At 42.8% G+C, this 27,547-nt stretch overlaps 1 protein-coding gene across 1 annotated transcript; it reads left to right on the top strand.

Annotated features, from left to right (window-relative positions):
• Window positions 1-3,297: 3,297 nt before the first annotated feature.
• On the top strand, window positions 3,298-26,914 carry LOC125345603 (PRAME family member 8-like). Its single transcript, XM_048337687.1, has 5 exons — window positions 3,298-3,452; window positions 4,015-4,172; window positions 25,407-26,332; window positions 26,408-26,539; window positions 26,630-26,914. Exons 1-5 carry the CDS (start codon window positions 3,298-3,300, stop codon window positions 26,912-26,914), a joined length of 1,656 nt encoding a protein of 551 aa, XP_048193644.1.
• The last annotated feature ends 633 nt before the right edge of the window (window positions 26,915-27,547 follow it).

Here is a 27,547-nt window from a genome sequence, read left to right on the forward strand (position 1 = left end):
CCAGTGGGCCCAGGCCATTCAGGCAAGCCCCAGGTGGCCCTGGAATAGGAGGCCTGATGGCTGCTAACTAGAACTCATGTCCTTCCAAGCAGAAATCATGAAAGAACGTGTGCCAAGAATCAAGGAAGAGGAGGACAAAGTCTTTCTTCCTGCTCAGTGTTTTCTACAAGGCGACAGTCATTCAGAGAATGCAAATAGGTCATGATAGCTGCTCCACAAAGAGCCTCCAGGGAGACAGGGCCTGTGGTGAGGTGGTGTGGGGGGCACAAAGTTTTGGACAGAGGATCTGCACCTGTCTTGTCACAAGTAGTGATAGGCTGTGTTATACAAAGCTCATTGGGCCAAGTCTCAAAGAAACACAAAGCTGAGTGTGTCCGCCTTGGTTATGAATATTTTCTGTGAAATTTCAGAGATCAAATGAGAAAAAGATATGGAGATATGATATTATATTGGACAATGGAAACAAATATACCAAGCTTTCAGCTCATCAGAATAATAACACAGAAAAAAATTATCCTTATTTCCTTTCACCATTGAGTAAACACAAAACTCAGAAAACATCAGGAAGGCATGAGAAGAGGAGCAATTGAAAATGATGTTTCACTTGGCATTGTACAGAAAGGTCCTTCTTCCTATGGGGAGACAGAGGTGAGAGTGGGATGCACAACAACTAAAAATAAATTAAAGGAAACTTTCAAGGACATGATGGAGCTCGATGAAGAAGAGATAAACTCAGATGACTCTACTTTTGGAAATTATGTTAAGTGAACTTTTACAGCAGGTGTGGCTAAGAAAGTATTGAGTTTTGTTCAGCACTAACACAGGTCCAAGAGCTCTCACGTACAGGAATCTAAAGGTGTGAGTCACAGATTCTTCATGCAAATCACTTAAAATGCTTATGAAAAACATCCTTGAATCCTCTTCCTATGGTACTGACTCACAATCTCTTGGGATGAAACCAAGAGTCTGCATAATAACAGATTTCCTGGGTGCTGTTGACATACAGTGTAGTTAGAGAATTACTCTTTTGATCACTACTTTCACATGGGGTGTTACCTTAGATATCTGGAGCATACTCATTCCTCTATCCTACTCTTGGAGAAAATGATTTATCATTAAATCACTGAGGTTGAGTGATGATATTTGCAAAGGCTTCACAGGACATTCCTCAACTCTTAACAAGTTTAGATCCACTTGTTTAGGTCTCCCTTTTATGTGTGACAGCTAGGACTCTGTCCAGGTAAAATGGCCAGATAAAACACAAGTCAATCAATTAAATGTGAATTTCAGAAAAATAACGAATCTACCTATATCGATGTGCACATTGCAATTATTACATGGAATAGCTTGTGGTAAAAAAAAATCTAACTATTTTGTGCATCTGGCAAACTTAAGTCCAGATGTCACAAACTCCAAAGCCCCTCCCCTTTCAGTTAGTCCATAGTTGTCTCTTTGTCCCATTTAAAGGATAGTTGAAATTTGGATAGGATACCCTTATTTCTAAAAAGATCATACAGACATCTAATAAACATCAATTAATAGAACTGTACAAGTGCTGCTGAAAACATAATATGAGGTGAAAATATCTGGATAAACTAATGATATGAGGTTCGTTGTGTTTTGTTTTGGATGGTACAAAAATAATCACAAATGTGGTAGATTAAAGTAATAAAATACTTAGTATGTTTGAGTTATGTTTCAAACACTCTCCAGGGACTCAGTGAACTGAAACCATGGCATCTCTGCAGGCTCTGGAGAAAATATTGTTTTCTTGCCTCTTAGTCATCTAGAGACTAGCCACATCCCTGGACTCAGGGCCGCCTTTCTCCACCTTCAAAGCAAGTGGGGCTACAACTCTTTGACTATCCCAGTACAGTCTCCTTCTGAAAACAGCTGGGAAAATTGGTCCCCTTAGATATTTGGCCCACCTGCACAATTCAGGACTATCTCCTCACCTCAAGGTCTGACTTTCTTCACACATTCAGAGCCAGCCACTGATTCATGTTGGAACTCTACAGATTTCAGGAACTAGAGTGTCGTTCTCTCTCTGCTTGCGGGATGGAGGACATTCTTTTAGTGATTGCATCCCCTAAGTTATTTGGAAGTCAATTGTAATGAAATTGTCTGAAAGTAAAGCAAGTTATATAGCAGGATTTTAAGTATTGTTATAAAAGTACTGTGCTTCTCTCAACATCGATTGCTAAATTTGAAAAATTTTAGCAGAATCAGTGGGAAACTGGAATGGGAGAATGATAAGAGATCGAAAGAGTGAATGATGAACCATTTACTTAAACATAGCTTATCCCATTTCAGGGATTAGTCTAAGCATTTCAGATCTTCAACCCTGCCATTCACACGCGGCAGTGCAGTATACCCAGTGGTCGTGTTATTATGCTCTTTTTAAAGATGGGAAATGAGGCCTGGACACACCTATAGCTTACTCATATCTCGCAGTTTATTCTCTTCCACACACACATTCACAAGATTCCAAGTAATGAAGGAACAACACTTAAAAATCTGTTCAATACTTAGTGAGAGAAAAACGTGAACATGCGAAAGCTGTTACCAATCACTCTACTTTTCACATTACTATGATTTTTATAAGATTCAGGAAAAAAAAACCCACAAAGTTCCCAAGTGTTGATGACATGTATCCTTAGTTGTTGATTTCAAAAGATGTCCTTACAAATGACCACTTAAATCTTGATCTCTTTGTTTAAATGGCTATTGCCTCCGTGAAGTTTTTTAATTAGCATCTAATAATTGTAGGTCAATAGAAATTCTTCAAAACCATTTGGTAAAGGAAATGTAATGTGGGGGAAAAGGCTACATCTTGGTTTAATATGTCCATTTAAGTAGATGTAGGATGTAGTTTAAGGTAGCATACTACTATCTCGTGGGATCAGAAACATCTATCTTAAAACTCAATCAGGGGGGCTGGGGACATAGCCTAGTGGCCAGAGTGCCTGCCTCAGATACACGAGGCCCTAGGTTCGATTCCCCAGCACCACATATACAGAAAAAATGGCCAGAAGCGGCGCTGTGGCTCAAGAGGCAGAGTGCTAGCCTTGAGCGGGAAGAAGCCAGGGACAGTGCTCAGGCCCTGAGTCCAAGGCCCAGGACTGGCAAAAAAAAAAAACAACAAAAAACAAACTCAATCAGGGTAGTGTGAGGTGCAGTTACCACCCATGATCAAAGCCACAGACTGCTTGAGACCCGGGTTTCAGATGGCTGTGACTACACTGCAAACAGAGGCTGGGACTTTCTGCCTTATGGAGGCTGATTCTGTCTGGAGAGATGGAAAAGCTAAAGCCCAATGTTAGCCCAGACTTTGACCTAGGAGACCCAGGAGAACTCAGTGAAGACATGACCCTCCGCAGCCTTCTCTTCAAGTGCAGTACCCATCTCCAATGCCAATTCATGTCTTTAGCTGTTCCACGTCATGCACATAGGTAAGCCACTGAGAATACCTTTCAGAACACATGTTCCTGATGAAAGACACACTCTGTACTGACACAGTCATTGGCTAGAAACTGATGAGAATAATTAAAGACAGAACACTCTATCCCACCTCAAGGTCTGTTCCCTCAGGTTCTCTTCATTAGGAGAGAATTATTTACAATTCATTCAGATGAAGAAAATGCAAAGTTGCTTCCCATTCTGCTTTACTGATTAGTTTGTGAGTATTCTGTGCATTCCGCATGCCTTCTGGATTTGTGGTCCATCATGTTTCCTCTAAAAGGTATCCTGCCAGATTGTCCCTTGTGAATCATGACCAATGAACACTCACTGGTTTTCAGCTGGGTTTGTCTAATGGAATACACCAGCAGGAAAGCTGATATATGCATAGTGTAATTCTACGATTCTAGCAGAATGAATGGCATTGCTCCATTGGTAAGGACATGGAAAGACTTGGAAAAATTCATACTAAGTGAAATCAGCCAAACTCAAGTGAGTGATAAGGTATGGAATGCTGTATCTACTTTGAATTTGCATGTGTTTGTGACATTTGAGGAAAGATGGTGTACTGGTGGAAAGCAGCCATAAAAACATGGGAAGGACAACCATCCTGGAAGAGGGAGAAGAATATGTAAAATGTCCCCCCGAACAGCATTACCCCTGTGTCCACAGAATAGTAAACAGCCAGGAAAATAAGGGAAAGGATGGTGGAGGTCAGAGAAGTTAGGAGGCCAATTCCCTTCATGGAAGGAGATACAGGGGAGTCTAGGGGGCTTGATTGTTATCTTTCATAAGCTATGAAGTCATCATGCTATAGAATAAATTGACCTGATTCCCTTTTTGGGAATCACTCTTCTTCCCAAGAGATATTCCTGGTTTTTCTGTGAAATCAAGTGATTCCCAATTATTGAGTCATCCAATTATTTGACTAGAGAACACAGTATCTTGAGTCACAGAGTGGAACTGGTGAGGAATGGTCTGATTCTGGACACATGAAAAAAGGAACCAACAAGATGTTTTAGTAGATTGCATGGTTTGAGTTGGCAGAAATGGGGTGTGGTGTGGGGAGTCAGTTTTCAAAGTGTCTCTTCAGCCTCCAAGTGGAGATGTCAAATAGCAGTTTGCAGGCTGGGGATATGGCCTAGTGGCAAGAGTGCTTGCCTCATATACATGAGGCCCTGGGTTCAATTCCCCAGCACCACATATACAGAAAATGGCCAGAAGTGGCGCTGTGGCACAAGTGGCAGAGTGCTAGCCTTGAGCAAAAAGAAGCCAGGGACAGTGCTCAGGTACAGAGTCCAAGGCCTAGGACTGGCCAAAAAAAATAAAAAGCAGTTGGACCTTCAAGTCAGTGTCCAAGGGAGAGTCTGGGTAGAGATGAGCAACTGAGACTTGTGAGCAGAAGGACTGTACATGACACCATGTATTTGGGATATTGTGCCTGGAAAACAAGTCTTTGTGAAGGTATTAAGGATGAGGAAGAATAAAGAAACAATTGCATGAAGCAAACTGGGAAACAAACCAGGAGGGATGCATGGTCCAGGAAGCCAAATAAGGAAGTGATTGCCAGAAAGGAGAGATTTTTGTGCCAAGATCAGGTGGAAAAAACACAAGATAGATGGAAGAATTATGTCATAAGTGAAGTAGAACATGGAAGTCTTGAGTGAATGAATCCAGGAGAAAATTGTTTGAGAAGGGGTTTTGAGAATGTAACTGCAATCGAGGACAAAAATTGCAGTGATCACTGGAGGTTAAGATGAAGAATCAAGGGCTGGGGATATAGCCTAGTGGCAAGAGTGCCTGCCTCGGATACACGAGGCCCTAGGTTCGATTCCCCAGCACCACATATACAGAAAACGGCCAGAAGCGGCGCTGTGGCTCAAGTGGCAGAGTGCTAGCCTTGAGCGGGAAGAAGCCAGGGACAGTGCTCAGGCCCTGAGTCCAAGGCCCAGGACTGGCCAAAAAAAAAAAAAAAAGATGAAGAATCAAGGAAGGTTTTTTCCTAGTGGAAAAATACTTCATGTGCAATTTTAATCTGATCCAGAATGAAAGGGGAAATTAATGGTGGAGGAAAGAAATGGTTCAATTGCTGGCTGTGTTCTTGAATAGACAGGATGAGACATTAAGATGGGAGGACAGAGAACTTGGCTCATTGAACTTGGTCCCAGGAAAATAACAGTTGAATTATTTAGAGCCTTCTCAGCAGATTAATGTCAGTCAATGATAAAAGATGATTCATATCCATTTTTTATATATGTTCAGCTATTCATGAAATTTTTTGCAGAGCTAGGTTTCCATTTGCCTAAGAGGAAGTGAAATATGCAGATACATGATTAAACACTGCAAGGGAAACTTGAAGGTAAGAAAGCTGTGATTGTGTTTGAAGAGAGTCATCAAATTAGGAAGCTCTTTTAAAATTTTGGGAAACAACTTGTGTTTCTTTTTTCATTTCTTTATTGTTAAAGTGATGTATTGAGGGGTTAAAGTTTCATATGTAAGGCAGTGAGTACATTTCTTATCCACCTTGTTACCTCCTTTCTCATTTCCCCCCCTCCCAGTCTCCCTCTCTCCCCATGCATTGTACAGTTGGTTTATACCATATAGTTTTGTAAGTATTGCTGTTGCATTGGATTGTCTTTTTATCTTTTGTCCCTCGATTTTGGTATTTCCTTTCCCTTCCCTATTCCAATACACATATGTACAGTATCAAGGGTACTAAAATCAGTTACAGTGATATCAGGGATAAAACCATTGGAAAGAAAGACAAAAGAAAAAGGGCATAATTTCACATAGCATGTTGAAAATAACAACAACGAGATACCACTTGTTTCCATAACTTGGAGTTTATTTCGCTTAGCATCATCTTATTTGTTCATTTAAGGCTAATAGGTATTGAATAGAACCTAGAAAAGGAAGTTAATGAAATAGGCAATTTCTGTAACAGAATATTAGCAGAGAACTTCCCAAATATCCAGAAGGATAGGCCCATCCAGATACAAGAAGCTTTTAGAACCCCAATCAGACAAGACCAGAACAGGACATAGAGACCAAGAAAAGAATCCTTAAAGCTGCCAGGGAGAATAGAACAATCTCATATAAAGGAAAACCAATCAGAATTACTCCAGACTTCTCAGCAGAGAACATGAAAGCCAGGAGAGCCTGGAATGTGCTATGCCATACCCCCCCCCCAAAAAAAAAACAACTACCAATCAAGAATACTGTATCTAGCTAAGCTCTCATTCATAGCCGAAAGTTAAATAAAAACCTTCCAGAGAAAGGAAAGAATCCTTAAAGCTGTTACGGAGAAGAAAACTATCACATATAAAGGAAAAGCAATCAGAATAACTCCAGACTTCTCAGCAGAGACCATGAAAGCAAGGAGAGCCTGGAATGAAGTGTACCAAACACTAAATAAAAATAACTACCAACCAAGAATACTGTACCCAGCCAAACTCTCATTCATAGCCGAAGGTTAAATAAAAGTCTACCACAGTAAGGAAAAAGTGAAACAATATATCTCCACCAAACCAGGTTTACAGAAAATCCTCAAAAATGTACAATACAGGGAAAATAATCAAGATCCCAATACAAACAGAGAAATGAACCCTAAATAGTAAACATCAGATCAAGAAATGGGAAGACACAGCTTTTAACAAGATAGTGATAATGAAAGAAACAAACGATCATCTCTCAATCCTAACTCTCAGTATTAATGGACTTAATTCTCCAATCAAACGACATAGGCTCATAAGTTGGATCAAAAATCAAGATCCATCTTTCTGCTGCCTCCAAGAGACACATCTATCCAGCAAAAGTAAACATCTTCCAAAAGTGAAAGGCTGGAATCAAATCTATCAAGCAAATGGCCCCCATAAGCAGGCTGAAGTTGAAATCCTAGTATCAGACAATATTGACTTCAAATTAAAAAAAGGTAAGAAGAGACAAAGAAGGCTACTACATTCTAGTAAAGGATCTATCCTACAAGAAGATATAACCATTCTAAATATCTATACACCAAATGCAGGAGCACCCAACTTCATCAAACAAACACTACTGACTCTAAAAACACTCATAGACCCAAACACATTGAGAGTTGGGGATTTTAACACTCGACTATCACCTCTGCACAGATCAACAAGCCAAAAACTGAACTAAGAAACCACAGAACTAAATAATTGCATAGACCAACTAGACTTAACCAATATCTACAGAATATTCCACCCAGCAACAACAGAATACACATTCTTCTCCGCAGCACATGGAATATTCTCCAAAATAGATCACATCTTAGGGCACAAAGAAAATTTGTACAAATTCAGAAGTATCAAAAACATTCCCTGCATTCTCTCAGAACACAATGGAATAAAATTAGAGCTCTACTCAAACAGACACCACAGAAAATCCTACAATTCAAGGAGAGTAAACAACATATTGCTGAATCATCAGTGGGTCATTGAAGAAATTAAAACGGAAATTCAAATGTTTATGGACTTCAACCAAGTTGAGGACACAAAGTACCAGCTACTTTGGGACAAAGCAAAGGCAGTACTCAGAGGAAAATGTATATCTCTGAGTACATACATCAACAAACTGGAGAAACAGCAACTCAATAATTTAAGGAAGCACCTTAATTTTCTGGAGAGAGAACAGCAAGCCAAACCCCTAGTTAATAGACGGAAGCAAATAATTAAAATCACATCAGAAGTAAATCAATTAGAGAAGAAAAAAACCATCGAAAGAATCAACAATACAAAGAGTTGATTCTTTGAAAAGATCAACAAGATAGACACACCCCTGGCAAACCTGACCAAAAAACGAAGGCAGCACACTCAAATAAACAAGATAAGAGATGAAACAGGTAACACCGCCACAGAAATAACTGAAATTCAGAAAATAATAAGGGACTATTTTGCAAACCTTTATGCCAACAAATTCGGGAACTTGGAAGTAATGGATGATTTCCTAGAAAAAATTCACATCCCCAAACTCAACCATGAAGATTTAAACCTTCTAAACAGACCCATATCCAGTATTGAAATAGAAACGGCAATACATGATCTCCCATCCAAGAAAAGCCCAGGTTCAGACGGATTCACTGCAGAATTCTACAAGGCCTTCAAAACAGAACTCACACCAAAATTTCTCAAACTCTACAATGAAATTGAAAGAGAACGTTCACTACCAGACTCATTCTATGAAGCCAGTATAACCCTCATCCCAAAACCAGGCAGGGACTCATTTCGGGAAGAGGCCTACAGAGTGATTTCCCTGATGAACGTAGATGCCAAAATTCTCAACAAAATTCTGGCCAATCGACTTCAACAGGTCATCAAAAAAATCATACACCATGATCAAACTGGATTCATCCCAGGGATGCAAAGTTGGTTTAATATACGCAAGTCAATTAATGTAATCCATCACATCAACCGGAGCAAGGTAAAGAACCACATGGTTTTATCTCTGGATGCGGAAAAGGCGTTTGATAAAATCCAGCCCCTATTTATGCTAAAAGCCCTGGAAAAACTGGGATTCCAGGGAACATTCCTGAATATAATCAAGACAGTTTATGACAAACCAACAGCAAGCATAACTCTAAATGGTGAAAACCTAAAGCCATTCCCTTTAAAATCAGGAACAAGGCAGGGATGTCCACTCTCTCCCCTGCTCTTCAACATAGTACTAGAATTCCTAGCCAGAGCAATTAGGCAAGAAGAAAATATAAAGGGGATCCAAATAGGAAAAGATGAAGTTAAACTTTCTCTCTTTGCAGATGACATGATCCTATACCTAAAGAATCCCATAGACTCTACCCCCAAGCTACTAGAGCCGAACCAAAACTTTGGCAAAGTTGCAGGATATAAAATAAACCCTCAAAAATCAATAGCCTTTCTCTATGCTAACCACCCGAAGACCAAGGCTGAAATATGGAAAGTAACTACTTTTGCAATAGCCCCCCAAAACATAAAATACCTAGGAATGACCTTAACCAAAGAAGTGAAAGACCTCTTTGATGAGAACTTTAAAAGCTTGAAAAACAAAATTAAGTCAGAACTAAGGAAATGGAAAAACCTGCCATGCCCCTGGATTGGGAGAATTAATATAATCAAAATGGCAATATTGCCAAAGGCTATCTACAAATTCAATGCAATACCCATTAATATCCCAACACCATTTTTTAACGAAGTAGAGGAAGCAATCCAGAAATTCATATGGAACAATAAAAGACCTAGAATAGCAAAAACAATCCTAAGCAGAAAGAACAGTGCTGGAGGAATTACAATACCCAACTTCAAGCTGTATTATAAAGCTATACTAATAAAAACAGCTTGGTATTGGCACCGGAACACGCCTGAAGACCAATGGAACAGAATTGAAGACCCAGAAATGTACCGACAGAATTACGCCTACTTAATCTTTGATAAAGGAGCTAAAACAATAGAATGGAAGAAAGATAGCCTCTTTAACAAGTGGTGCTGGCAAAACTGGCTCAACACATGCAACAAACTAAAACTAGATCCTTATATATCACCCTGCACCAAAATCAATTCCAAATGGATTAAAGACCTTGAAATCAAAACCAACACCCTGAAAACACTAAAGTAAGGAGTAGGAGAAACACTTGGGCTCCTTGGCGCAGGATGGAACTTCCTTAACAAAGACCCAGAAAGGCTACAAATCAAAGAAAGCTTGGACAAATGGGACTGCATCAAACTGCAGAGCTTCTGCCTGGCAAAGGACATAGTTCCCAAGATAAACAGAAAGCCCACAGACTGGGAGAAGATCTTTACCGGATATTCAACAGACAAAGACCTCATACCTAAAATATATGCAGAACTAAAAAAATTACCTTCCTCCAAAACAAAACCGCAAAGAACCAATAGCCCCCTCATCAAGTGGTCTAAAGACTTACAAAGAGACTTCTCTGATGAGGAAATGAGAATGGCCAAGAGACAAATGAAAAAATGTTCTACATCACTGGCCATAAAAGAAATGCAGATCAAAACAACATTGAGATTCCATCTCACCCCAGTAAGAATGTCATATATCAAGAAAACTAACAATAACAATTGTTGGAGGGGATGTGGCCAAAAGGGAACCCTACTTCATTGTTGGTGGGAATGTAAACTGGTTCAGCCACTCTGGTAAGCAGTATGGAGATTCCTCAGAAGGCTAAATATAGAACTCCCCTATGACCCAGCAGCCCCACTTTTGGGTATTTATCCAAAAGACCACAAACGAAATCACAGTAATGCCACCCAGCACAACAGTGTCATTGCAGCACAATTTGTCATTGCTAAAATATGGAACCAACCCAGATGCCCCTCAGTAGACGAAGGATCAGGAAAATGTGGCACATATACCCAATGGAATTCTATGCTTCTATCAGAAAGAATGACATTGCCCCATTTGTAAGGAAATGGAAGGACTTGGAAAGTTTCCAATAGGACTTTGTGGATGTCCTCCCCCCTTCCAAAGCCTGCCTACTCCTGACCTGTAACTTGTTCCTCTCTCCACTTTTAAATGTGCAGTGTGCTGTTTTATGACCATGCTTCTTGCAGAGCAGAATGCCTTTGAGATTTTCCATGTGGTTTGCATATCCATGGCTTGCTGTCTTCCATACTGAGCAACATCCTGTTATGATGTACTCAGTCTGTCTATTCCCCTATGGAGGAGCACTTGGCTTGTTTCGAGTTTAAGAAGACTACACTCAGTCCACATACCATTTACATATGTGCTCTTTTGTGATAATAGAACTTCATTTGATGTTAGCAAATTCTATGGAATAAGAGCTTATCCCATGGCAAGAGCATGTCACATTTTATGGGAACCCGCTCCATAGTCTTCCAAAGGAGCTGTGCCATTGCACTCTTGCAGAGAGCCTACAACCATCTGTGAAAAAGGTTCTGGAGAACATTTGTCCTAATGACTGGTAACACTGACTATGGTACTTCGACATACAATGATTTTTTTCCATGTTAAATGTCTCAATATTATAAATTATGTATCACTTCTTTTTAAAATTTTTATTGTCAAACTGATATACAGAGCAATTACAGTTTCATACCTCAGGCATTGGATACATTTCTTGTATTGTTGGTTACCTCCTCCCTCATTATCCCCTCTCTCTCCCCCTTTCCCTTTCCCCCGATGAGTTGTTCAGTAGATTTACACTAAAGAGTTTTGCAAGTATTGCTTTTGTAATCATTTGTCATTTTTGCTCTGTGTCTCTCGATTTTGGTATTCCCCTTCAGTTCCCTAGTTCTAATACCTGTACACACGGTTTTCAATGTAATCAGATAAGATACAGACATAGTGCAGGTACAACCACAGAAAGGGGATACAAGAGGATCATCAACAATAGAAGCTACGGTTTCACATCACATGTTGAAAGTAATTACAACTGTGATATAACAGTCATTTCCATAACATGGAGTTCATTTCACTTAGCATCATCTTATGTGTTCATAAGGGTATAGCTATTGGGTTATTGTGATCCTCTGCTATGACTTGCCTAAACCTGTACTAATTATTCCCAATAAGGGAGACCATAGAGTCCATGTTTCTTTGGGTCTGTCTCACTTCACTTAGTATGAATTTTTCCAAGTCCTTCCATTTCCTTACGAATGGGGCAATGTCATTCTTTCTGATAAAGGCATAAAATTCCATTGTGTATATGTACCACATTTTCCTGATGTATTTGTCTACTGAGGGGCATCTGGGTTTGTTCCAAATTCTAGCTATGACAAATTGTGCTACGATGAACTTTGTTGTGCTGGTGGCTTTAGTGTGTTCTTGTTTGTGATCTTTTGGGTAGATGCCCAAAAGTGGGGCTGCTGGGTCATAGGGGAGCTCTATGCTTAGCCTTCTGAGGAATCTCCATACCGCTTTCCAGAGTGGCTGAACCAGTTTACATTCTCACCAACAATGAAGTAGGGTTCCCTTTTGGCCACATCTACTCCAACATTTGTCATTGTTAGTTTTCTTGATATAGGACTTTCTTACTGGGGTGAGATGGAATCTCAATGTTGTTTTGATTTGCATTTCTTTTATGGCCAATGATGTAGAGCACTTTTTCATGTGTCTCTTGGCCATTCTCATTTCCTCATCAGAGAAGTCTCCATTTAAGTCTTTAGCCCAATTTTTGAGGGTGCTATTGGATCTTTGCGGTTTTGATTTGAAAAAATATAATTTCTTTAGTTATGCATGTATTTTAGATATGAGGCCTTTGTTCGTTGTATAGCCGGTAATGATCTTTTCCCAATCTGTGGGCTTTCTGTTTATCTTGCGAGCTAGGTCTTTAGCCCTGCAGAAGCTCTGCAGTTTGATGCAGTCCCATTTGTCCATCCTTTCCTTGATTTGACGCATTTCTGGGTCTTTGTTAAGGAAGTTCCATCCTATACCAAGGAGCCCAAGGGTTTCTCCTACTCCTTCCTTAAGTGTTTTCAGGGTATCTGTTTTAATTTTGAGGTGTTTGATGCGTTTGGGATTGATTTTGGTGCAGGGTGATATATAAGAATCTAGTTTTAGTTTGTTGCATGTGTTGAACCCGTTTTGCCAGCACCATTTGTTAAAGAGGCTGTCTTTATTCCTTCCTATTTTCTTAGCTCCTTTATCAAAGATTAAGTAGGCATGGTTTTGTGGGTTCATTTCTGGGTCTTCAATTCTGTTCCATGGGTCTTCAGGCCTGTTCTTGTGCCAATACCAAGCTGTTTTTATTACTATAGCTTTATAATACAGCTTGAGGTTGGATGTTGTAATTCCTCTGGCACTGTTCTTTCTGCTTAGGATTGTTTTTGCTATTCTGGGACTTTTATTGTTCCATATAAATTTCTAGATTGATCCCTCTATTTCATTAAAAAATGTGTTGGGATATTAATGTATTGCACTGAATTTGTAGATAGCTTTGGGCAATATTGCCATTTTGATTACATTAATCCTCCCAATCCAGAAGAATGGGAGGTTTATCCATTTGCTTTGTTCTGGTTCAATTTTGTTTTTCATGTTTTTTAAAGTTCTCATCATAGAGGTCTTTCACTTCTTTTGTTAAGGTTATTCCTAGGTATTTTATGTTTTTTGAGGCTATTGCAAAAGGAGTTGCTTTCCTAATTTCAGCCTCGGCATCGGGTCATTAGCATATAGAAATGCTATTGATTTTTTAGGGTTTATTTTATATCCTGCAATTTTGCCAAAGTTTTGATCAGCTCTAGTAGCTTGGGAGTAGAGTCAAGGGGGTTCTTTAGGGGTAGGATCATGTCATCTGCGAAGTGAGAAAGTTTAACTTCATATTTTCCTATTTGGATCCCCTTTATATTTTCTTCTTGCCTAATTGCTATTGCTAGGAATTCTAGTACTATGTTGAAGAGCAGGGGAGAGAGTGGACATCCCTAACTTGTTCCTGATTTTAAAGGGAATGGCTTTAGCTTTGCACCATTTAGAGTTATGCTTGCTGTTGGTTTGTAATAAACTGCCTTGATTATATTCAGGAATGTTTCCTGAATCCCACTTTTCCCAGTTTTTTATGCTAAAAAGTATAAATGGGTGCTAGATTTTATCGAATGCTTTTTCTGCATCCAGAGATAAAACCAGGCGTGCTGCCTTCGTTTTTTGGTCAGATTTGCCAGAGGTCTGTCTATCTTGTAGACTTTTTCAAAGAACCAACTCTTTGTTTTCTTGATTCTTTCGATGGTTTTCTTTTTGTCTCTAATTGATTTAATTCTGATTTGATTTTAATTATTTGCTTCCGTCTATTGACTTGGGGTTTGGCTAGTTGTTCTCTTTAAAGGAAATTAAGGTGCTTCCTTAAATTATTGAGTTGTTGTTTCTCCAGTTTGTTGGTGTATGCACTCAGATATAAATTTTCCTCTGAATTTTCCTTTGCTGTGTCCCAAATGACTGGTAGTTTGTGTCCTCAACTTCGTTGAACTCCATAAACATTTGAATTTCCATTTTAATTTCTTCAATGACCCACTGATGGTTCAGCAGTGTGTTGTTTACTCTCCATGAATTGTAGGATTTTCTGTGGTGGCTGTTTGAGTTGAGTTGCAATTTTATTCCATTGTGGTCTGAGAGAATGCAGGGAATAGTTGTGATACTTCTGAATTTGTACAAATTTTCTTTGTGCCCTAAGATGTGATCTATTTTGGAGAATATTCCATGTGCTGCGGAGAAGAATGTGTATTCTGTTGTTGCTGGGTGGAATATTCTGTAGATGCTGGTTAAGTCTAGTTGGTCTATGCAATTATTTAGTTCTGTGGTTTCTTAGTTCAGTTTTTGGCGTGTTGATCTGTCCAGAGGTGATAGTGGAGTGTTAAAGTCCCCAACTATCAATGTGTTAGGGTATATGAGTTTTTACAGAGTCAGTAGTGTTTGTTTGATGAAGTTGGGTGCTCCTTCAATTAGTATTTAGATATTTAGATTGGTTATATCTTCCTGTAGGAGAGATCCCTTTACTACTGTGTAGTAACATTCTTTGTCTCTTCTTACCTTTTTTTTATTTGAAGTCAATATTGTCTGATACTAGGATTTCAACTTCAGCCTGCTTATGGAGGCCATTTGCTTGATAGATTTGATTCCAGCCTTTCACTTTTGGAAGATGTTTACTTTTGCTGGATAGATGTGTCTCTTGGAGGTAGCAGAAAGATGGATCTTGATTTTTGATCCAACTTATGAGCCTATGTTGTTTGATTGGAGAATTAAGTCCATTAATGTTGAGAGTTAGGATTGAGAGATGATTGTTTGTTCCTTTCATTATTACTATCTTGTTTAAAGCTGTGTCTTCCCATTTCTTGATCTGATGTTTACTATTTAGGGTTCATTTCTTTGCTTGTATTCGGATCTTGATTATTTTCCCTGTATTGTACATCTTTGAGGATTTTCTGTAAAGCTGGTTTGGTGGAGATACATTGTTTCAGTTTTTCCTTACTGTGGAAGACTTTTATTTGACCTTTGGCTATGAATGAGAGTTTGACTGGGTACAGTATTCTTGGTTGGTAGTTATTTTTATTTAGTGTTTGGTATACCTCATTCCAGGCTCTCCTTGCTTTCATGGTCTCTGCTGAGAAGTCTGGGGTAATTCTGATTGCTTTTCCTTTATATGTGATTGTTTTCTTCTCCCTAACAGCTTTAAGGATTCTTTCCTTGTACTCTACTGATCCTGTTTTGATCACAATGTGTCGGTGGGATGTCCTATTTTGGTCTGGTCGGTTGGGGGTTCCAAATGCTTCTTGTATCTGTATGGGCCTTTCCTTCCTGATATTTGGGAAGTTCTCAGCTAATATTCTGTTAAATATGTTGCCTATCCCTTTAACAACTTTTTCCAAGTTTTCCTCAATACCTATTATCCTTAAATTGGGCTTCCTGCTCGTGTTTGGAATCTCCTGTGGCTATCTGTTTTGTTGATTGGACTGAATTTATATTGATTTTTGATCTTTCTCCATAGAATCTGGGGAATCTTCAGCTCCTGAGATTCGATCCTCTGCTTCAATTAGTTGGGGCTGTAGGGTAGCTACTAGATTTCAAATCTCTTTTCCTTCTGACTGGTCTTTCCTGATTATTTTCATGTCATCTCTTAGGTCTTGCATTGACTTCTTTACTTCATTAATTTGGTTTTGAGTGCTGTCTCTCAATCATTTACCTGGGTATCTATCTTTTCATTTGACTCTTGAAGTTCATTTATCTTTCTATTTGTTGAGGACATGAAATCATCTTTTACTTTATGGAAGGATTGCTGTATTGATTCAAACTTTTCATTTAACATGTTTTTCAGTAGACTTTGTAGAGCATTTTGAGGGTTCTCTTCTATGTCTTTCATTGACTGCTCTGTTTCCTGCTTATTTGGAGTGGGAGAAAAGACTCCATTGTTTTCCATCTTTCTTGGGTTTCTTCTGCCCATTTGGATTGAGAATGCCAATCTACAAGCACCTGTGAACACCATTAGCAGCCCTTACCAAGCACTGTTGTGTAAATCTTTTAAGTTCACAATTATATACAGATACCTTGTATACCTGTTTATAAAATTAGATTTGGTGGTCCTAAAGAATATAATTTCAATATAACAACTGATCCTGCGCCCTGTATTCAGTAGTTACTTATTTTCTGTTATAACCCCATGAGCAATTCTTGTTCTTATATTAAGTTCTTTTAGGACTGGCTTTCTCTATAAACCCCTTTGATTCATTCAGATTAAGCTGGGATACCCTCTATCCAATAACCAGGAGTCAATGGAACCTGGAGGTCCTGGCAGTAAGTCAAAAGGGTAAGTTAGAGGTAGTAAAGTGAATAGAGTAAAATGTATTAGGGTGGTGATGATTTTGGTTTAGTTTCAGTGACGTGGAAATGTGGAGCAGAGTAGAATCAGTAGAAAGAAAAAGGTTAAAATGATAGACAATGGAGAGTTAGCGCAAAAGAGTGGAGGTGTTATTCATAGGAAAGTAATCTTTAAAGAAAGAGAACACAAAGAGAGAAATAAAGAAAAAATACTGGAAGACAGATGCACAAAACAGCAAAAAATTTTTTAAAAGAAAAAATAAAAAGGAAAATAAAAATTTTTTAAGTTTAATAAATGTTTGAAAAGAAAAAAAAATGGAGTCCTCTTTGTTTGGGTGGTCTTTCCCCAGTCTCTGGTTTTCTTGCAATGGTCTGCAGTGTATTTTCCTGATTGACTGGTTTGACTTGCCTTCAGTTTGCAGGTGGTGGATCTTTTCTGACCCTTCTCCCCTGTTGGTGCAATCCTGGGTCTCTGTGGTGTGCACAGCTTGCAGGTAGGCGTTGGGCATCCTCTGTAGATGGCGATGTGAGCAGTCTCAGGAACCGTGGCTCATCTGTCTGCTCTGGGGCCACAGCCTTTAAATCCTGGCTTTGAATAGTCTTTGGACTCAGCAGGGTGGGGCACCTCTAGTCTGGTTTACCCGGCTGAAAGTTTCTTGCCTGGGGGCGGATCCTCCCTCCTGGGCGGGGCAGCCTCCTTGCTGGAGGTGGCTATGGGATTCAGCTCCGTTTCATGCTGGTAATTGGGCTTCCTTTGTGATGGGACCATTTATCTGTCTCGGGAACGGTTTGTTCTCCATTCAGGCTGTTCCATGCCACTGGTAGCTGCTCACCGCTATTGTTTTAAATTTAGAAATTCTGGTGGGCAGGGCAGGGCACCTCTGGCTAAGCCGCAGCCCAGAAGGAGTCTACCTCTTGGGCAGGGGGTGTTCTCCTGGGCAGAGCTGGCTCTCACTGGTCGGTCCCTCTTACCCTTTACAAAGATGGCTCCTTTGTCCTCGCTTTCCCCAGGCCCAGTTTAGTTCCAATCTGGTCTGACCCTATGCCAGTGGCAAAGATGGTGCTTTGCTCTGGCAGTGGGGGAAGGGCTGCTTTCCAGAAGCTGTTCTCTGGGCGCAAGTGAGAATATATTTTGTGGGGTACTCATGCTTTCTCTGCGATTTAAGCCTGTCCATGCTCAGCCGCCATCTGGAGGATTTCTCCCTGGTCTAGGCTGTGTGCTTTTGTGGTGCAGAGTGTGGGTCCCAGTGCCATATGCTGTGCCAGCGGTGGCACTGGCATGGTGGTGGGACGCCGCCCGGAGCTCAAATCTGTGTTTTCAGATGAGCAAAGTCGATTTTTCCTTCCTGGCCAGACTCCCTGTACTGTTAGAACTTACTCTGGCTGTTTTTCTAGGAGTAAAAGTTTCTATGGAGTGAGAAAACTATGAAGTTGGAGGTTGCTCAGCTAGAGCTCTGCTGTTTCTCCGCCATCTTCCCAGAAGTCCCCCAGAAATCGTTTTAACTGTTTCTCTTTAAAACAATGCAATATCCATTTAGACTTTAGGTAATGTCCAAATCCAATTTGAAACTCACCCATTATTACATCATGCTGACAGTTTTTAATCTTGAACATGTTTATACTCACTCATGCACAAGTACTTAAAGAGAAAAAAATGAACATTGGGCCATACATTTGCACTGGCAAGAGTCATTTACCAATCTTAAATTTGCAGGTGATCAGGATTTAAGCAAAAACCAAAACACCAAATACATTTCTGCTGAAGATATATGCAAGGGGGTACCTGGAGCAAGACTCAGCCCACAGACAGCACTTGACTCTAGTCATTATCCTAATTTATTAGAGCATCTTACATATCAATTGACCCTTTATTTACCTTCAGTTGGAAGAACGGCAGTTACCTGAGACTGATCTCTTAGCCCACCAGATGGCCTGACTACCTTAGGCCAAAATTTTTTTTTTTTGGCCAGTCCTGGGGCTTGGACTCAGGGCCTGAGCACTGTCACTGGCTTCTTTTTGCTCAAGGCTAGCACTCTGCCACTTGAGCCACAGCGCCACTTCTGGCCATTGTTTTGTATATGTGGTGCTGGGGAATTGAACCCAGGGCGTCACGTATACGAGGCAAGCACTCTTGCCACTAGGCCATATCCCCAGCCCATCTTAGGCCAGTTTTAACCAGTGGCAATTCACAACTTTAGCTAGATGTTAGTACAATGTCCTCAGGTGCCTGCATACTCCCAGCTGCCTTATTACAGAAGGAGACACAGCACAAAGCTGGCTTTGATTTCCCATATAGAGGCATAAGACTGAACACAACGAGAGACTCAAGACTAAGGCAAACACAGAATGTAGAAAAACATATAACACAAAACAGGACAGAGACACAGACTTACTTCTGGAAGATTTCTAAGTAATGTTTGGATTGCATGTCAGCATTGACACACTGGCTGTCAGCGTGGTGGAAACAACACAGGGCCCTGGAAATTCCCAGGGTGCGTGCTTTTTCTTACCCCAGCCTTTTTGTCCACAAACAAGTAAAAAGGCTTGTGGATATTCTCCTGGCCTTTTGGTAACTTACACATTACTTTACTGCCACTTTGGCTTTCCTTCTATGGCCTCCTTTCACGGGGCTCAAACTCCCTTTCCTTCTCTGTTACCTCAGCCCAAGTGGGTCGATGAGTCAGAAAAAGTTTAATACCTGAGGTTTCTCTGAGAAGAGGGATTCTGTTTTTTCCAGTTGAATAGATAACTAGAGGAGAAGGGAACATGAGTCTCCTGGAAAGACTTCCTCCTCCTCCTCCTCCTCCTCCTTCCTCCTCCTCCTCCTCCTCCTCCTCCTCCCCTCCTCCTCCTCCTCCTCCTCCGGCCTTCAGCTGTTTAGGAAGCATTGGCCATGATTTCAAGGCTAAAACTGTGGTTGAAGTTTTTCCAGGACCCAGGGCCACCCAGTGCTGAGGGTGGGCTATGCGAGCTAGCAGAAAGCAGTCCATTTCCCTGAGAAAACACAATCAACAGATAACTTAGCTCCTTTCCCCCCCCCAAAATACTTAAAATATTGTAAGACCATGTCTAGGGAAGTTCCTCAGTGGATGCCGCTTATCCCATGTCTTCCTGTAAAACACGCCCAATAGCAAGCAAAAGCAGAATCAAGAACAGACACTGATAGCCACAACCATACACAGAACAAGGAACGAGTTCAACATACATGTCCTACACTATGAGGACCTTCAGAAGGGGTCAAGGTGTCTCTTGACCACCCTGTCCTTAGAGAGCCCCTGCATCCAGTGTCTCTCTGTCTCAGGGCCACAGACAGTGCACTTTTCCCATACAGACACAGAAACAGAGACAAAAACAAGTTGGTCGACCAACCTCAGACACACACATCTACACCTCTGGTTGTTTCTTTTCTTCACAGAGGCCTCTCCCCCCCACCCCGAAAGAAAGGTGGTTAAGGACTCTTCCCAGTTAGGGAACCAATGTTATGGAGTTCTAGGGAGGGGGTTTTCTGTCCCTCTAAGAATACACCACTCAGAGTGCCTACAGCAAAAAGATGGGTTTATTGGGGAAGCATAAAGCGAACTGACCATCCAGTGACACAGCACAGACTTGGGAACTGCCACCATGACCCCAAGCAGTCCTCAAATTTGGTTTATAAAGGTAAAAGCATAGCACAGATGTAGGGGGTTGACACAAGAAGTTGAGGAAGAAAGAAAGAAACAAACAAGCAAGCATGACACAGATGTAGGTGGTTGATGCAAAGCGGGGGGGGGGGGAAGGTAGATCAAGCAACAAACAAGTTAAGCAAGCCATTCATAGAAGCAGAATTTGGGGGTCAGGTTGACCTAATAATCAAGATGGAGTGAGCTCTACTCCCCCAACATTTCCTACCATGCTTCCCTAATCAAGATGGAGTCAGCTCTACAATACTCCCAAGTCTGCACTGTGTCCCTGGCCAGTCAGCTCTCACTATTTTGCTCGGAATAAAGCTTGAATTCTTCTGACTTTCATTGTGTGCTGTACTTACTGTATGCATACCCCGACATATCTTAAGGTGAGGGCAGGGGCTAAGTCCTATAGCACCGTGCCCACTCCACTGGGGCATCCAGCACAGAGGGTGTGGTCTGCGCTCCACAAAAGGAAACCCTTCACCAAAACTGGTGAAAATGCTGTCCCTCCAGCCATGGAGACCCCGACCTCCAGGAGACCCCGACCCCAGGAGAGCCGGAACACCAGGAGACCAAACCCCCAGGAAACCTTGACCCCAGTGGATTGTGATCCCCAGACTATGACCCCCATGAGACCCTGAGACCCAGATCATGACGCCCAGAGAACCTGATTCCAATCCCTGAACCCAAGTATACCCTGACCCTGACCCAAGGAGACCCCAACCCAGGAGACCATGAGTCCCAGGAGACCTTGACGCCCAGGAGACCTTGATCCCAGGAGATCCTTACCCCCAGGAGTCCTCAATCCCCAAGTGACCCCCGACCCTAGGAGACCCTGACCCGTGGTGACCCTGACCCCCATCCCTGACCCACAGGAGACCCTAAATCCATGGACACTCCAACACCTAGGAGACCCGACCCCCAGGAAAACCTGACCGCAGGAGACTGACCCCTGGATACCACAACCCTCAGGAGACCATGATTCCAGGAAACCCTGACCAGAGGAGAACCTCACCACCAGGAGACCCTCCCTCCCAGGAGAACCCAACCCCCAGGAGACACTCACACCAGGAAACCCTTATCCCCAGACCCAACCCCCAGGGGACCCTGACCCCAGGAGACCTTGACTTCCAGGAGTCCCTGACTCCTAGGAGACCCTGACCCACAGGAGACACCAACCCACAGGATACCATGACCCACAGGAGTCCCTGACCCCAGGAGACTCTGACCCCAGGAGACCTTGACCCCAGGAGATTCCTACCCCCACGAGACCCCGACCCCCAGGAAACCCTGACCCCAGCAGACCCTGGCCCCCAGGAGACCCTGACCCCCAGGAGACCACAACCCCCAGGATACCATGAACCTCAGGAGACCCTGACCCCAGGAGACCCTGACACCAGGAGACCTTGACCCAAGGAGATCCCAACCCTAGGAGATCACGACACCGAGTAAACACTGACCCCAGGAGACCCAGGCCCCCAGGAGACCATAACCTCTAGGAGACCCTGATCCCCATATTAAATAATGTGTCCCTGAAATGATATCATTTTTTTCATTTGTTTTATCCTGATTTATGTATAAGGAATTAGTTTGAATCAGTTCCCAAAATCACATCTCATCAAACAATGTTCCTCCAGCATTTCTGCCTGAACCATGGCTTGAATGTTACAGAACACTCAAGTATTCTGACTGAAGTTTTAATTAATGACTTGGTATCTGAAATGCTGCCTGGGATAATTCCCTGTGCTGGCTATGGTGAATCCTGCTGTGATGAGCATAGTTGTGCAGGCGGCCTCATGAATCCTGCTATCATGAACATGGTGACCCCATTCCATCATGGTTTATGTTCTGTTGGATCAATGCCTGGGTGTGGAATGGCTGGGCCACAGGGGAGCTCCATGTTTAGTTTTTTGTGGAAGCTCCACACTGCTTTCCAGAGAGGTTGAACAAGTTTACATTACCTCTAGCAGAGTTCCCATTTCCCCACATCCTTACCAGCATGCGTTATTGTTAGTTTTCTTGGTCATGTCCATTATACTTGAGATGTGGTGGAACCTCAGCATACTTTGATTTATACCCAGGGATATTGAGCATTTCTTCATGTGTCCATTGCTCATTTCACTTCTTCTGTTGAGAGGTCTCTATGTCATTAGTCCATTATTAATTAGGTGTTGTGTCTTTTAGGGTGTACATTCTGAAGCTAAACTTCTCCTTAGATCTCAACATATTCTGTGGAAATTTCGGCCAAAGAGACCACCACAGGGTTCAGGCAGAAAAGAGTTTATTGAAGGGGAGAGCAAACTTCCAGGCAGCAAAAGATGGAAGTGTGCAGAGACGGGGGAGAGGGAAGGAGGAAAAGAGGGAGGGGAAAGAAAAGGAGGAAAAGAGGGAAGGGAAAGGGAAGGAGTGAGAGGCTGGCGGCAGGACCAGAGGGAGGTGATCTCAGAGCCCAGGGAACCTATCGAGCGAGGTGTGACCAGGGTGGATCAGTCAATGACCCCAGCAGATAAAGAAGTGACCTTAGAGCCTGGAATCCATTGCTGACTCACAGTGAGGTGATTACTGGCTCCAGGTAGGTGAGGAAGAAGAGGACGGGGCTATTCTCCCCAGCAGGACCTAACATCTGGATATTAGGTCCTTGTCTAATGTATAGCTGGTAAACATATTCTCTCATTCTGTGGGATTTCTATGTAGCTGGTTAACTATTATCCATAAATCTATAAAGTTACATGGTGTAGTGTGCAAATACATGCAGAAAAAATGGCCTCCGTCTGTGCTTCCTGCCTGGTGTTGCCCATAATAAACAACAAAGGGGGGATGTAAGTTTGTAGAATGTCTCCCAACACTGACATCGGATTTGCCCTTGACAAAGTGACTCTGCCCTTGATGATGGTACTTGAGGGGCAGGGGCACCTCCCACCCTAGCACCATGAGGGTATCAAGGTACCCCCTGGGAGACAGTCCAGGACCATTTTCCTTACTCCTTTATGGAACTTGGCCTCGTCGGCTGTGCTCTCAATCAACTCTTTTGTTCCACATGACTTTGTCTGCATGGTCTTTTGGGATATTTTCCTTTCAGTAAAAAGTGAATTAACTGAAGTGTAATCAACTCTATAGAGGCCTCAAACAGTATAATTTGTTTGGAAAAAAATGGGACAAAGCCTAACAAAAGAAGCAGCAGAAAATGGGTACATCCGAGGGTATGGGATGGAACCAAGAAGAAAGGGCTAGAGGAATGAAGGTGAGGAGGGAGGAGAATTCAGTGAAGCATTCCTTCAATATATTAAAAAAATCTAAGAATAGTAGTGGAAGGATTGGGTTGAAGGGGTAACACTGAGCAGGATGTTTTATATTCAAAAATCCCTTTGTTAAATGGTACTTCCTGTGTTCAACGACTTCAGGATAATTTTAAAGGTCTTTTAAAAGGAAAATGAATGAATTAGAGAAAGGCTAGATAGCAAACACTTTCAAACAAAACAGTTTAAAGCTGACTTGGACAGGAAAGTGCTTGATCTCTCGTCTCTAATGAACGACTGAAAATCAAGAGTGGTCCTGTGGTTCTTCTCTACCTGTCTGTGACCTTCCGGTCTTTCCTTCTTTCCATCCAATATTCACTTCTTTCTCTGCTTCCTTTTTTTCTCAGATCCTGCTATTCTTCCTTTTTTTCTAGTCTGCCGCCTTCCTTGCTTTCTCCGTTCCTTCCATTCTTTCTTCAACCTTAACTCTCTGCCTCTTCCCATCATCATTTGTCTGTTTCTGTCTTTCCCTCATGTTCCTTCCTTAATTCCTTCGTTCCTTCCATCCTTCCTTCCTTGCTTCCTTCCTATTGTTTGTTTTGGTGTACCTGCGTAGACATGAGGTGAATACATCTTAAGATTCAAGAGGAGCAAATGAAGTTTGCCTGGATTCCCATAACATTTTTATGAAATCTCAACAATGAGTGCCTTAAAGATGTAGGCCTCCACGCCAAAATGTATGGGGTATGAAGAAATAGTTCTCTTGCTCTCATGGGAGGTGCTTCCTTATTTGACATTAATTCCTATCCCCCCTACATTTTCTCCAAAATTTGGTCTAGGCATTGTTGTCTTTGGAAATGTGTCATTGTTGGGGTTTTGTATTTGTGGCAGCGCTGGGGATTGAAATCTGGGCATAGGTGTGCGATGAGCACACTCTACTACTTAAGTCAAAGATACACTTCTGGAAAGGAAGACAGAGACAAAAAGAGAGAGTGAGAGAGAGTCTGGGAGAAAGAGAGAGAGTGAGAGGGAGAGAGAGGGAGAGGGAGAGAGAGACAGAGAGAAACAAGGAGTGGATGAAGGTGGGAATGTAGGAAGGAAGAAAAGAGGAAGGAAGGTAGGAAAGAAGTGGAGAAGAGAAGAAGATATGGAGGCTAGCAATCAGGTAAGGGACTAAGTAGGTACTAAAAGAAAGGATGAAATTGTAGGAAAGAAGGAAAGGAGTGAAAGGAGAACAAAGAAAGGAAGGGAAGAAGGGAGAAAGGAGGGAAAAGCAAAGGAAGAGAAATAGAAAATGAACAGAGGAGAAAAGAAAGGAAAAGGAATACAAAGGGAAGGAGGAATGAAGGAACAAAGAAATGAAAGAAAACACACAGAGATGGACCATCCCCAAGTCTTTGTTGCTGGGGCCTCTCCTAGCACGTTTCCCCGCCCCAGGGCAGCTCAGCATCATGGGAATGCTTGGAGGGGTTTCAGGATACGGGTGGGTGGGAATTGTTTCTGTTTCAATGTAATTTACATTTCAAAGAGCAGGTGGGGAACACGGCCCTTAATCCTATCACTTTTGTTTAGGAAGCAGGGTTTGACCTCATCCAGAGAGGGACACCCTTTCTAGTTGTACTGGGTGTGGCTCAATAAGCCCAAGAGTAGCTGCTCTCTGATTGGTTAGTGAGCACTCCTGAAGGCGGGGCCTGAGGTATAAAGGTACCCAGAGCTCAAAGAACAGCAGCAGAGTCCTGGAGTGCGCCTGTAGCCAGTGCCTGGCCCTTCTGGGATTCAGAGAGCCCTGCACACCAGATCCGCATTTCATCCAGCAAGATGAGCGCCGGGACCCCACCCTCACTCCAGCAACTCGCCAGGAAAAGTCTGCTGAGCCACCATGCCCTGACCACCTCTGCCCTGGACAATCTGCCGCTGCTGCTGATCCCTTCGCTCTTTGTGGAGGCCTACACTGGGGGCCACAGAGAGGTGCTGAAGGCCATGGTGCAGGCCTGGCCCTTCCCCTGCCTCCCCCTTGGGGACCTGGCACAGCCACCAGACCAAGAAACCTTCAAGGCTGTCCTGGGTGGGCTTGATCTGCTACTGGCCAGAAGGGAGCGCCCCCGTCAGTGGAAACTGCAGGTGCTCGATCTGCAGGGGGAGCACCCAGGGATCTGGACGCTGGGGTACCCTGCCATGGCACAAATCTCCTACCCAAAGGTCCTGCCTGTCAAGCCAAGAGCAAGTCCCTGGACAGAGATGGCTGAAGAGCAGCCCTTGGTGATCGCCATCCACTTGACCATCGACGATGGCACTCAGGATGATCTCCAAGCCTTCCTACTCCACTGGGCCCGGGAGAGGAAAGAACGAGTCCGGCTGTGCTCGAGGGACCTGCAAATTCTGTGTGACTCCAGCTCTGAAATCCAGAAGGCTCTGTCAGTTGTGAGTCTGGACTCTATCCAGGAACTGCTGGTGAGCGAACTGTGGCATGGAGAAACCATGCAAACCTTTGCTCCTTACCTGAGCCAGATGAAGAACCTCCGCAAACTTACTTTCTGCAATATGCGTGGGGACTTCTACACTCCCAGCTCTCCAGATTTCTCTTATTCCTCCCAGTTGGGGGCACAACTGGGGCAGCTGCAGCGTCTTCAGGAGCTGCATATGCAAGAAGTCCTCTTCCTTGGTGGAAAGCTGCCCGCCATCCTCAGGAGTCTGCCACCTTTGCAGGCCTTGTCTCTGAGCACATGTGACCTTCAGGAAGCTGACCTGAGGTTTCTATCCCAGTGTCCCTGCACCATGCAGCTCCAGCACCTGCGGCTGAGGAATTTGTCTATGGACAGCTTCAGTCCTGATCCCCTGAGAGCCCTGTTGGAGCAGGTGGCTGGCACCTTGGAGACCCTGGCCCTGGAGGACTGCAACATCAGTGATGCCCACGTCTCAGCCTTTTTGCCCACCCTGAGCCAGTGCTCGAAGATCAGCTTCTTCAGTTTCTATGGAAACCACATCTTCATGGACACCTTGCAGAGCCTCCTGAGAGTCATTGCCAGGTTGGGCCACTTGAGCGGAGGAATCTATTCTCCCCCTCTAGAGAGCTACGGGTCCACGGGGAACATTGACCCTGACAGTATGACCCAGGTTCTGGCTAGTTTGGCCCAGGCACTGAAAGATGTAGGGACAACCCAGAAGGTCCAGGTCTGTACCGATTTCTGTCATTACTGCAACACTTTCCAATACTACAGCCTGGAGCCGGATGGTTCCTGGGTGTTCACAGAAGAGGGGCCTCATGGCCTTGCTGCTCTGCCTGAGTAGTCGATCTCCTGTCTCTGGGAATTTTTTCTCAGCATCACAACGAATCCGGCGCCTTAAGAGAGTTCTCCACCTGGGCAGATCTCCAATTTCTGTTTGTGCGGAAACGGACGGTTGTCCTGAGCTTTTCAGTTCAACTGTTGGTCTGGAACCCCAGGAACTTCTGTGACTTCTGGGGATACCCGTGTCATGTGCACACTCCATCTGAGTCTGGAATGAATGCCCTGTGGAAAGAACTAGAGCACAATCTTGTTTCTCCAAATGGTTGTGATCAAACTTCCAGATCCTGGGGCCACCACGTGACCGAGTACAGTTCACTGTTACCACCCATCACTTCATTGCAAAAAGAGAGGAAACAAAAAACATGAATATGAAGATGTCATTTCTCAGGATACCACCATCAGAGGAATGTTCCTGCCTAGAATCCTAGCTCCTCAACCAATTAGAAATCCGAGGATCACGGTTCAAAATCAGCCTTGTTTGCAACGTGCATGAGACTCTCATTTAAAACAAACCTCCAGGAAACTAGCAGTGAACGTTGAGAAAACAAGGTAGAGCGCTGGCCTTGAGCAAAAGAGTTTAGGGTCAGTGCTCTAACTCAGGGTAGAAACAAGAATCCACCAAAAAAAAAAAAAG

Source organism: Perognathus longimembris, unplaced genomic scaffold, assembly GCF_023159225.1.
Source record: "Perognathus longimembris pacificus isolate PPM17 unplaced genomic scaffold, ASM2315922v1 HiC_scaffold_5933, whole genome shotgun sequence".
Lineage (NCBI taxonomy): Eukaryota > Metazoa > Chordata > Mammalia > Rodentia > Heteromyidae > Perognathus > Perognathus longimembris.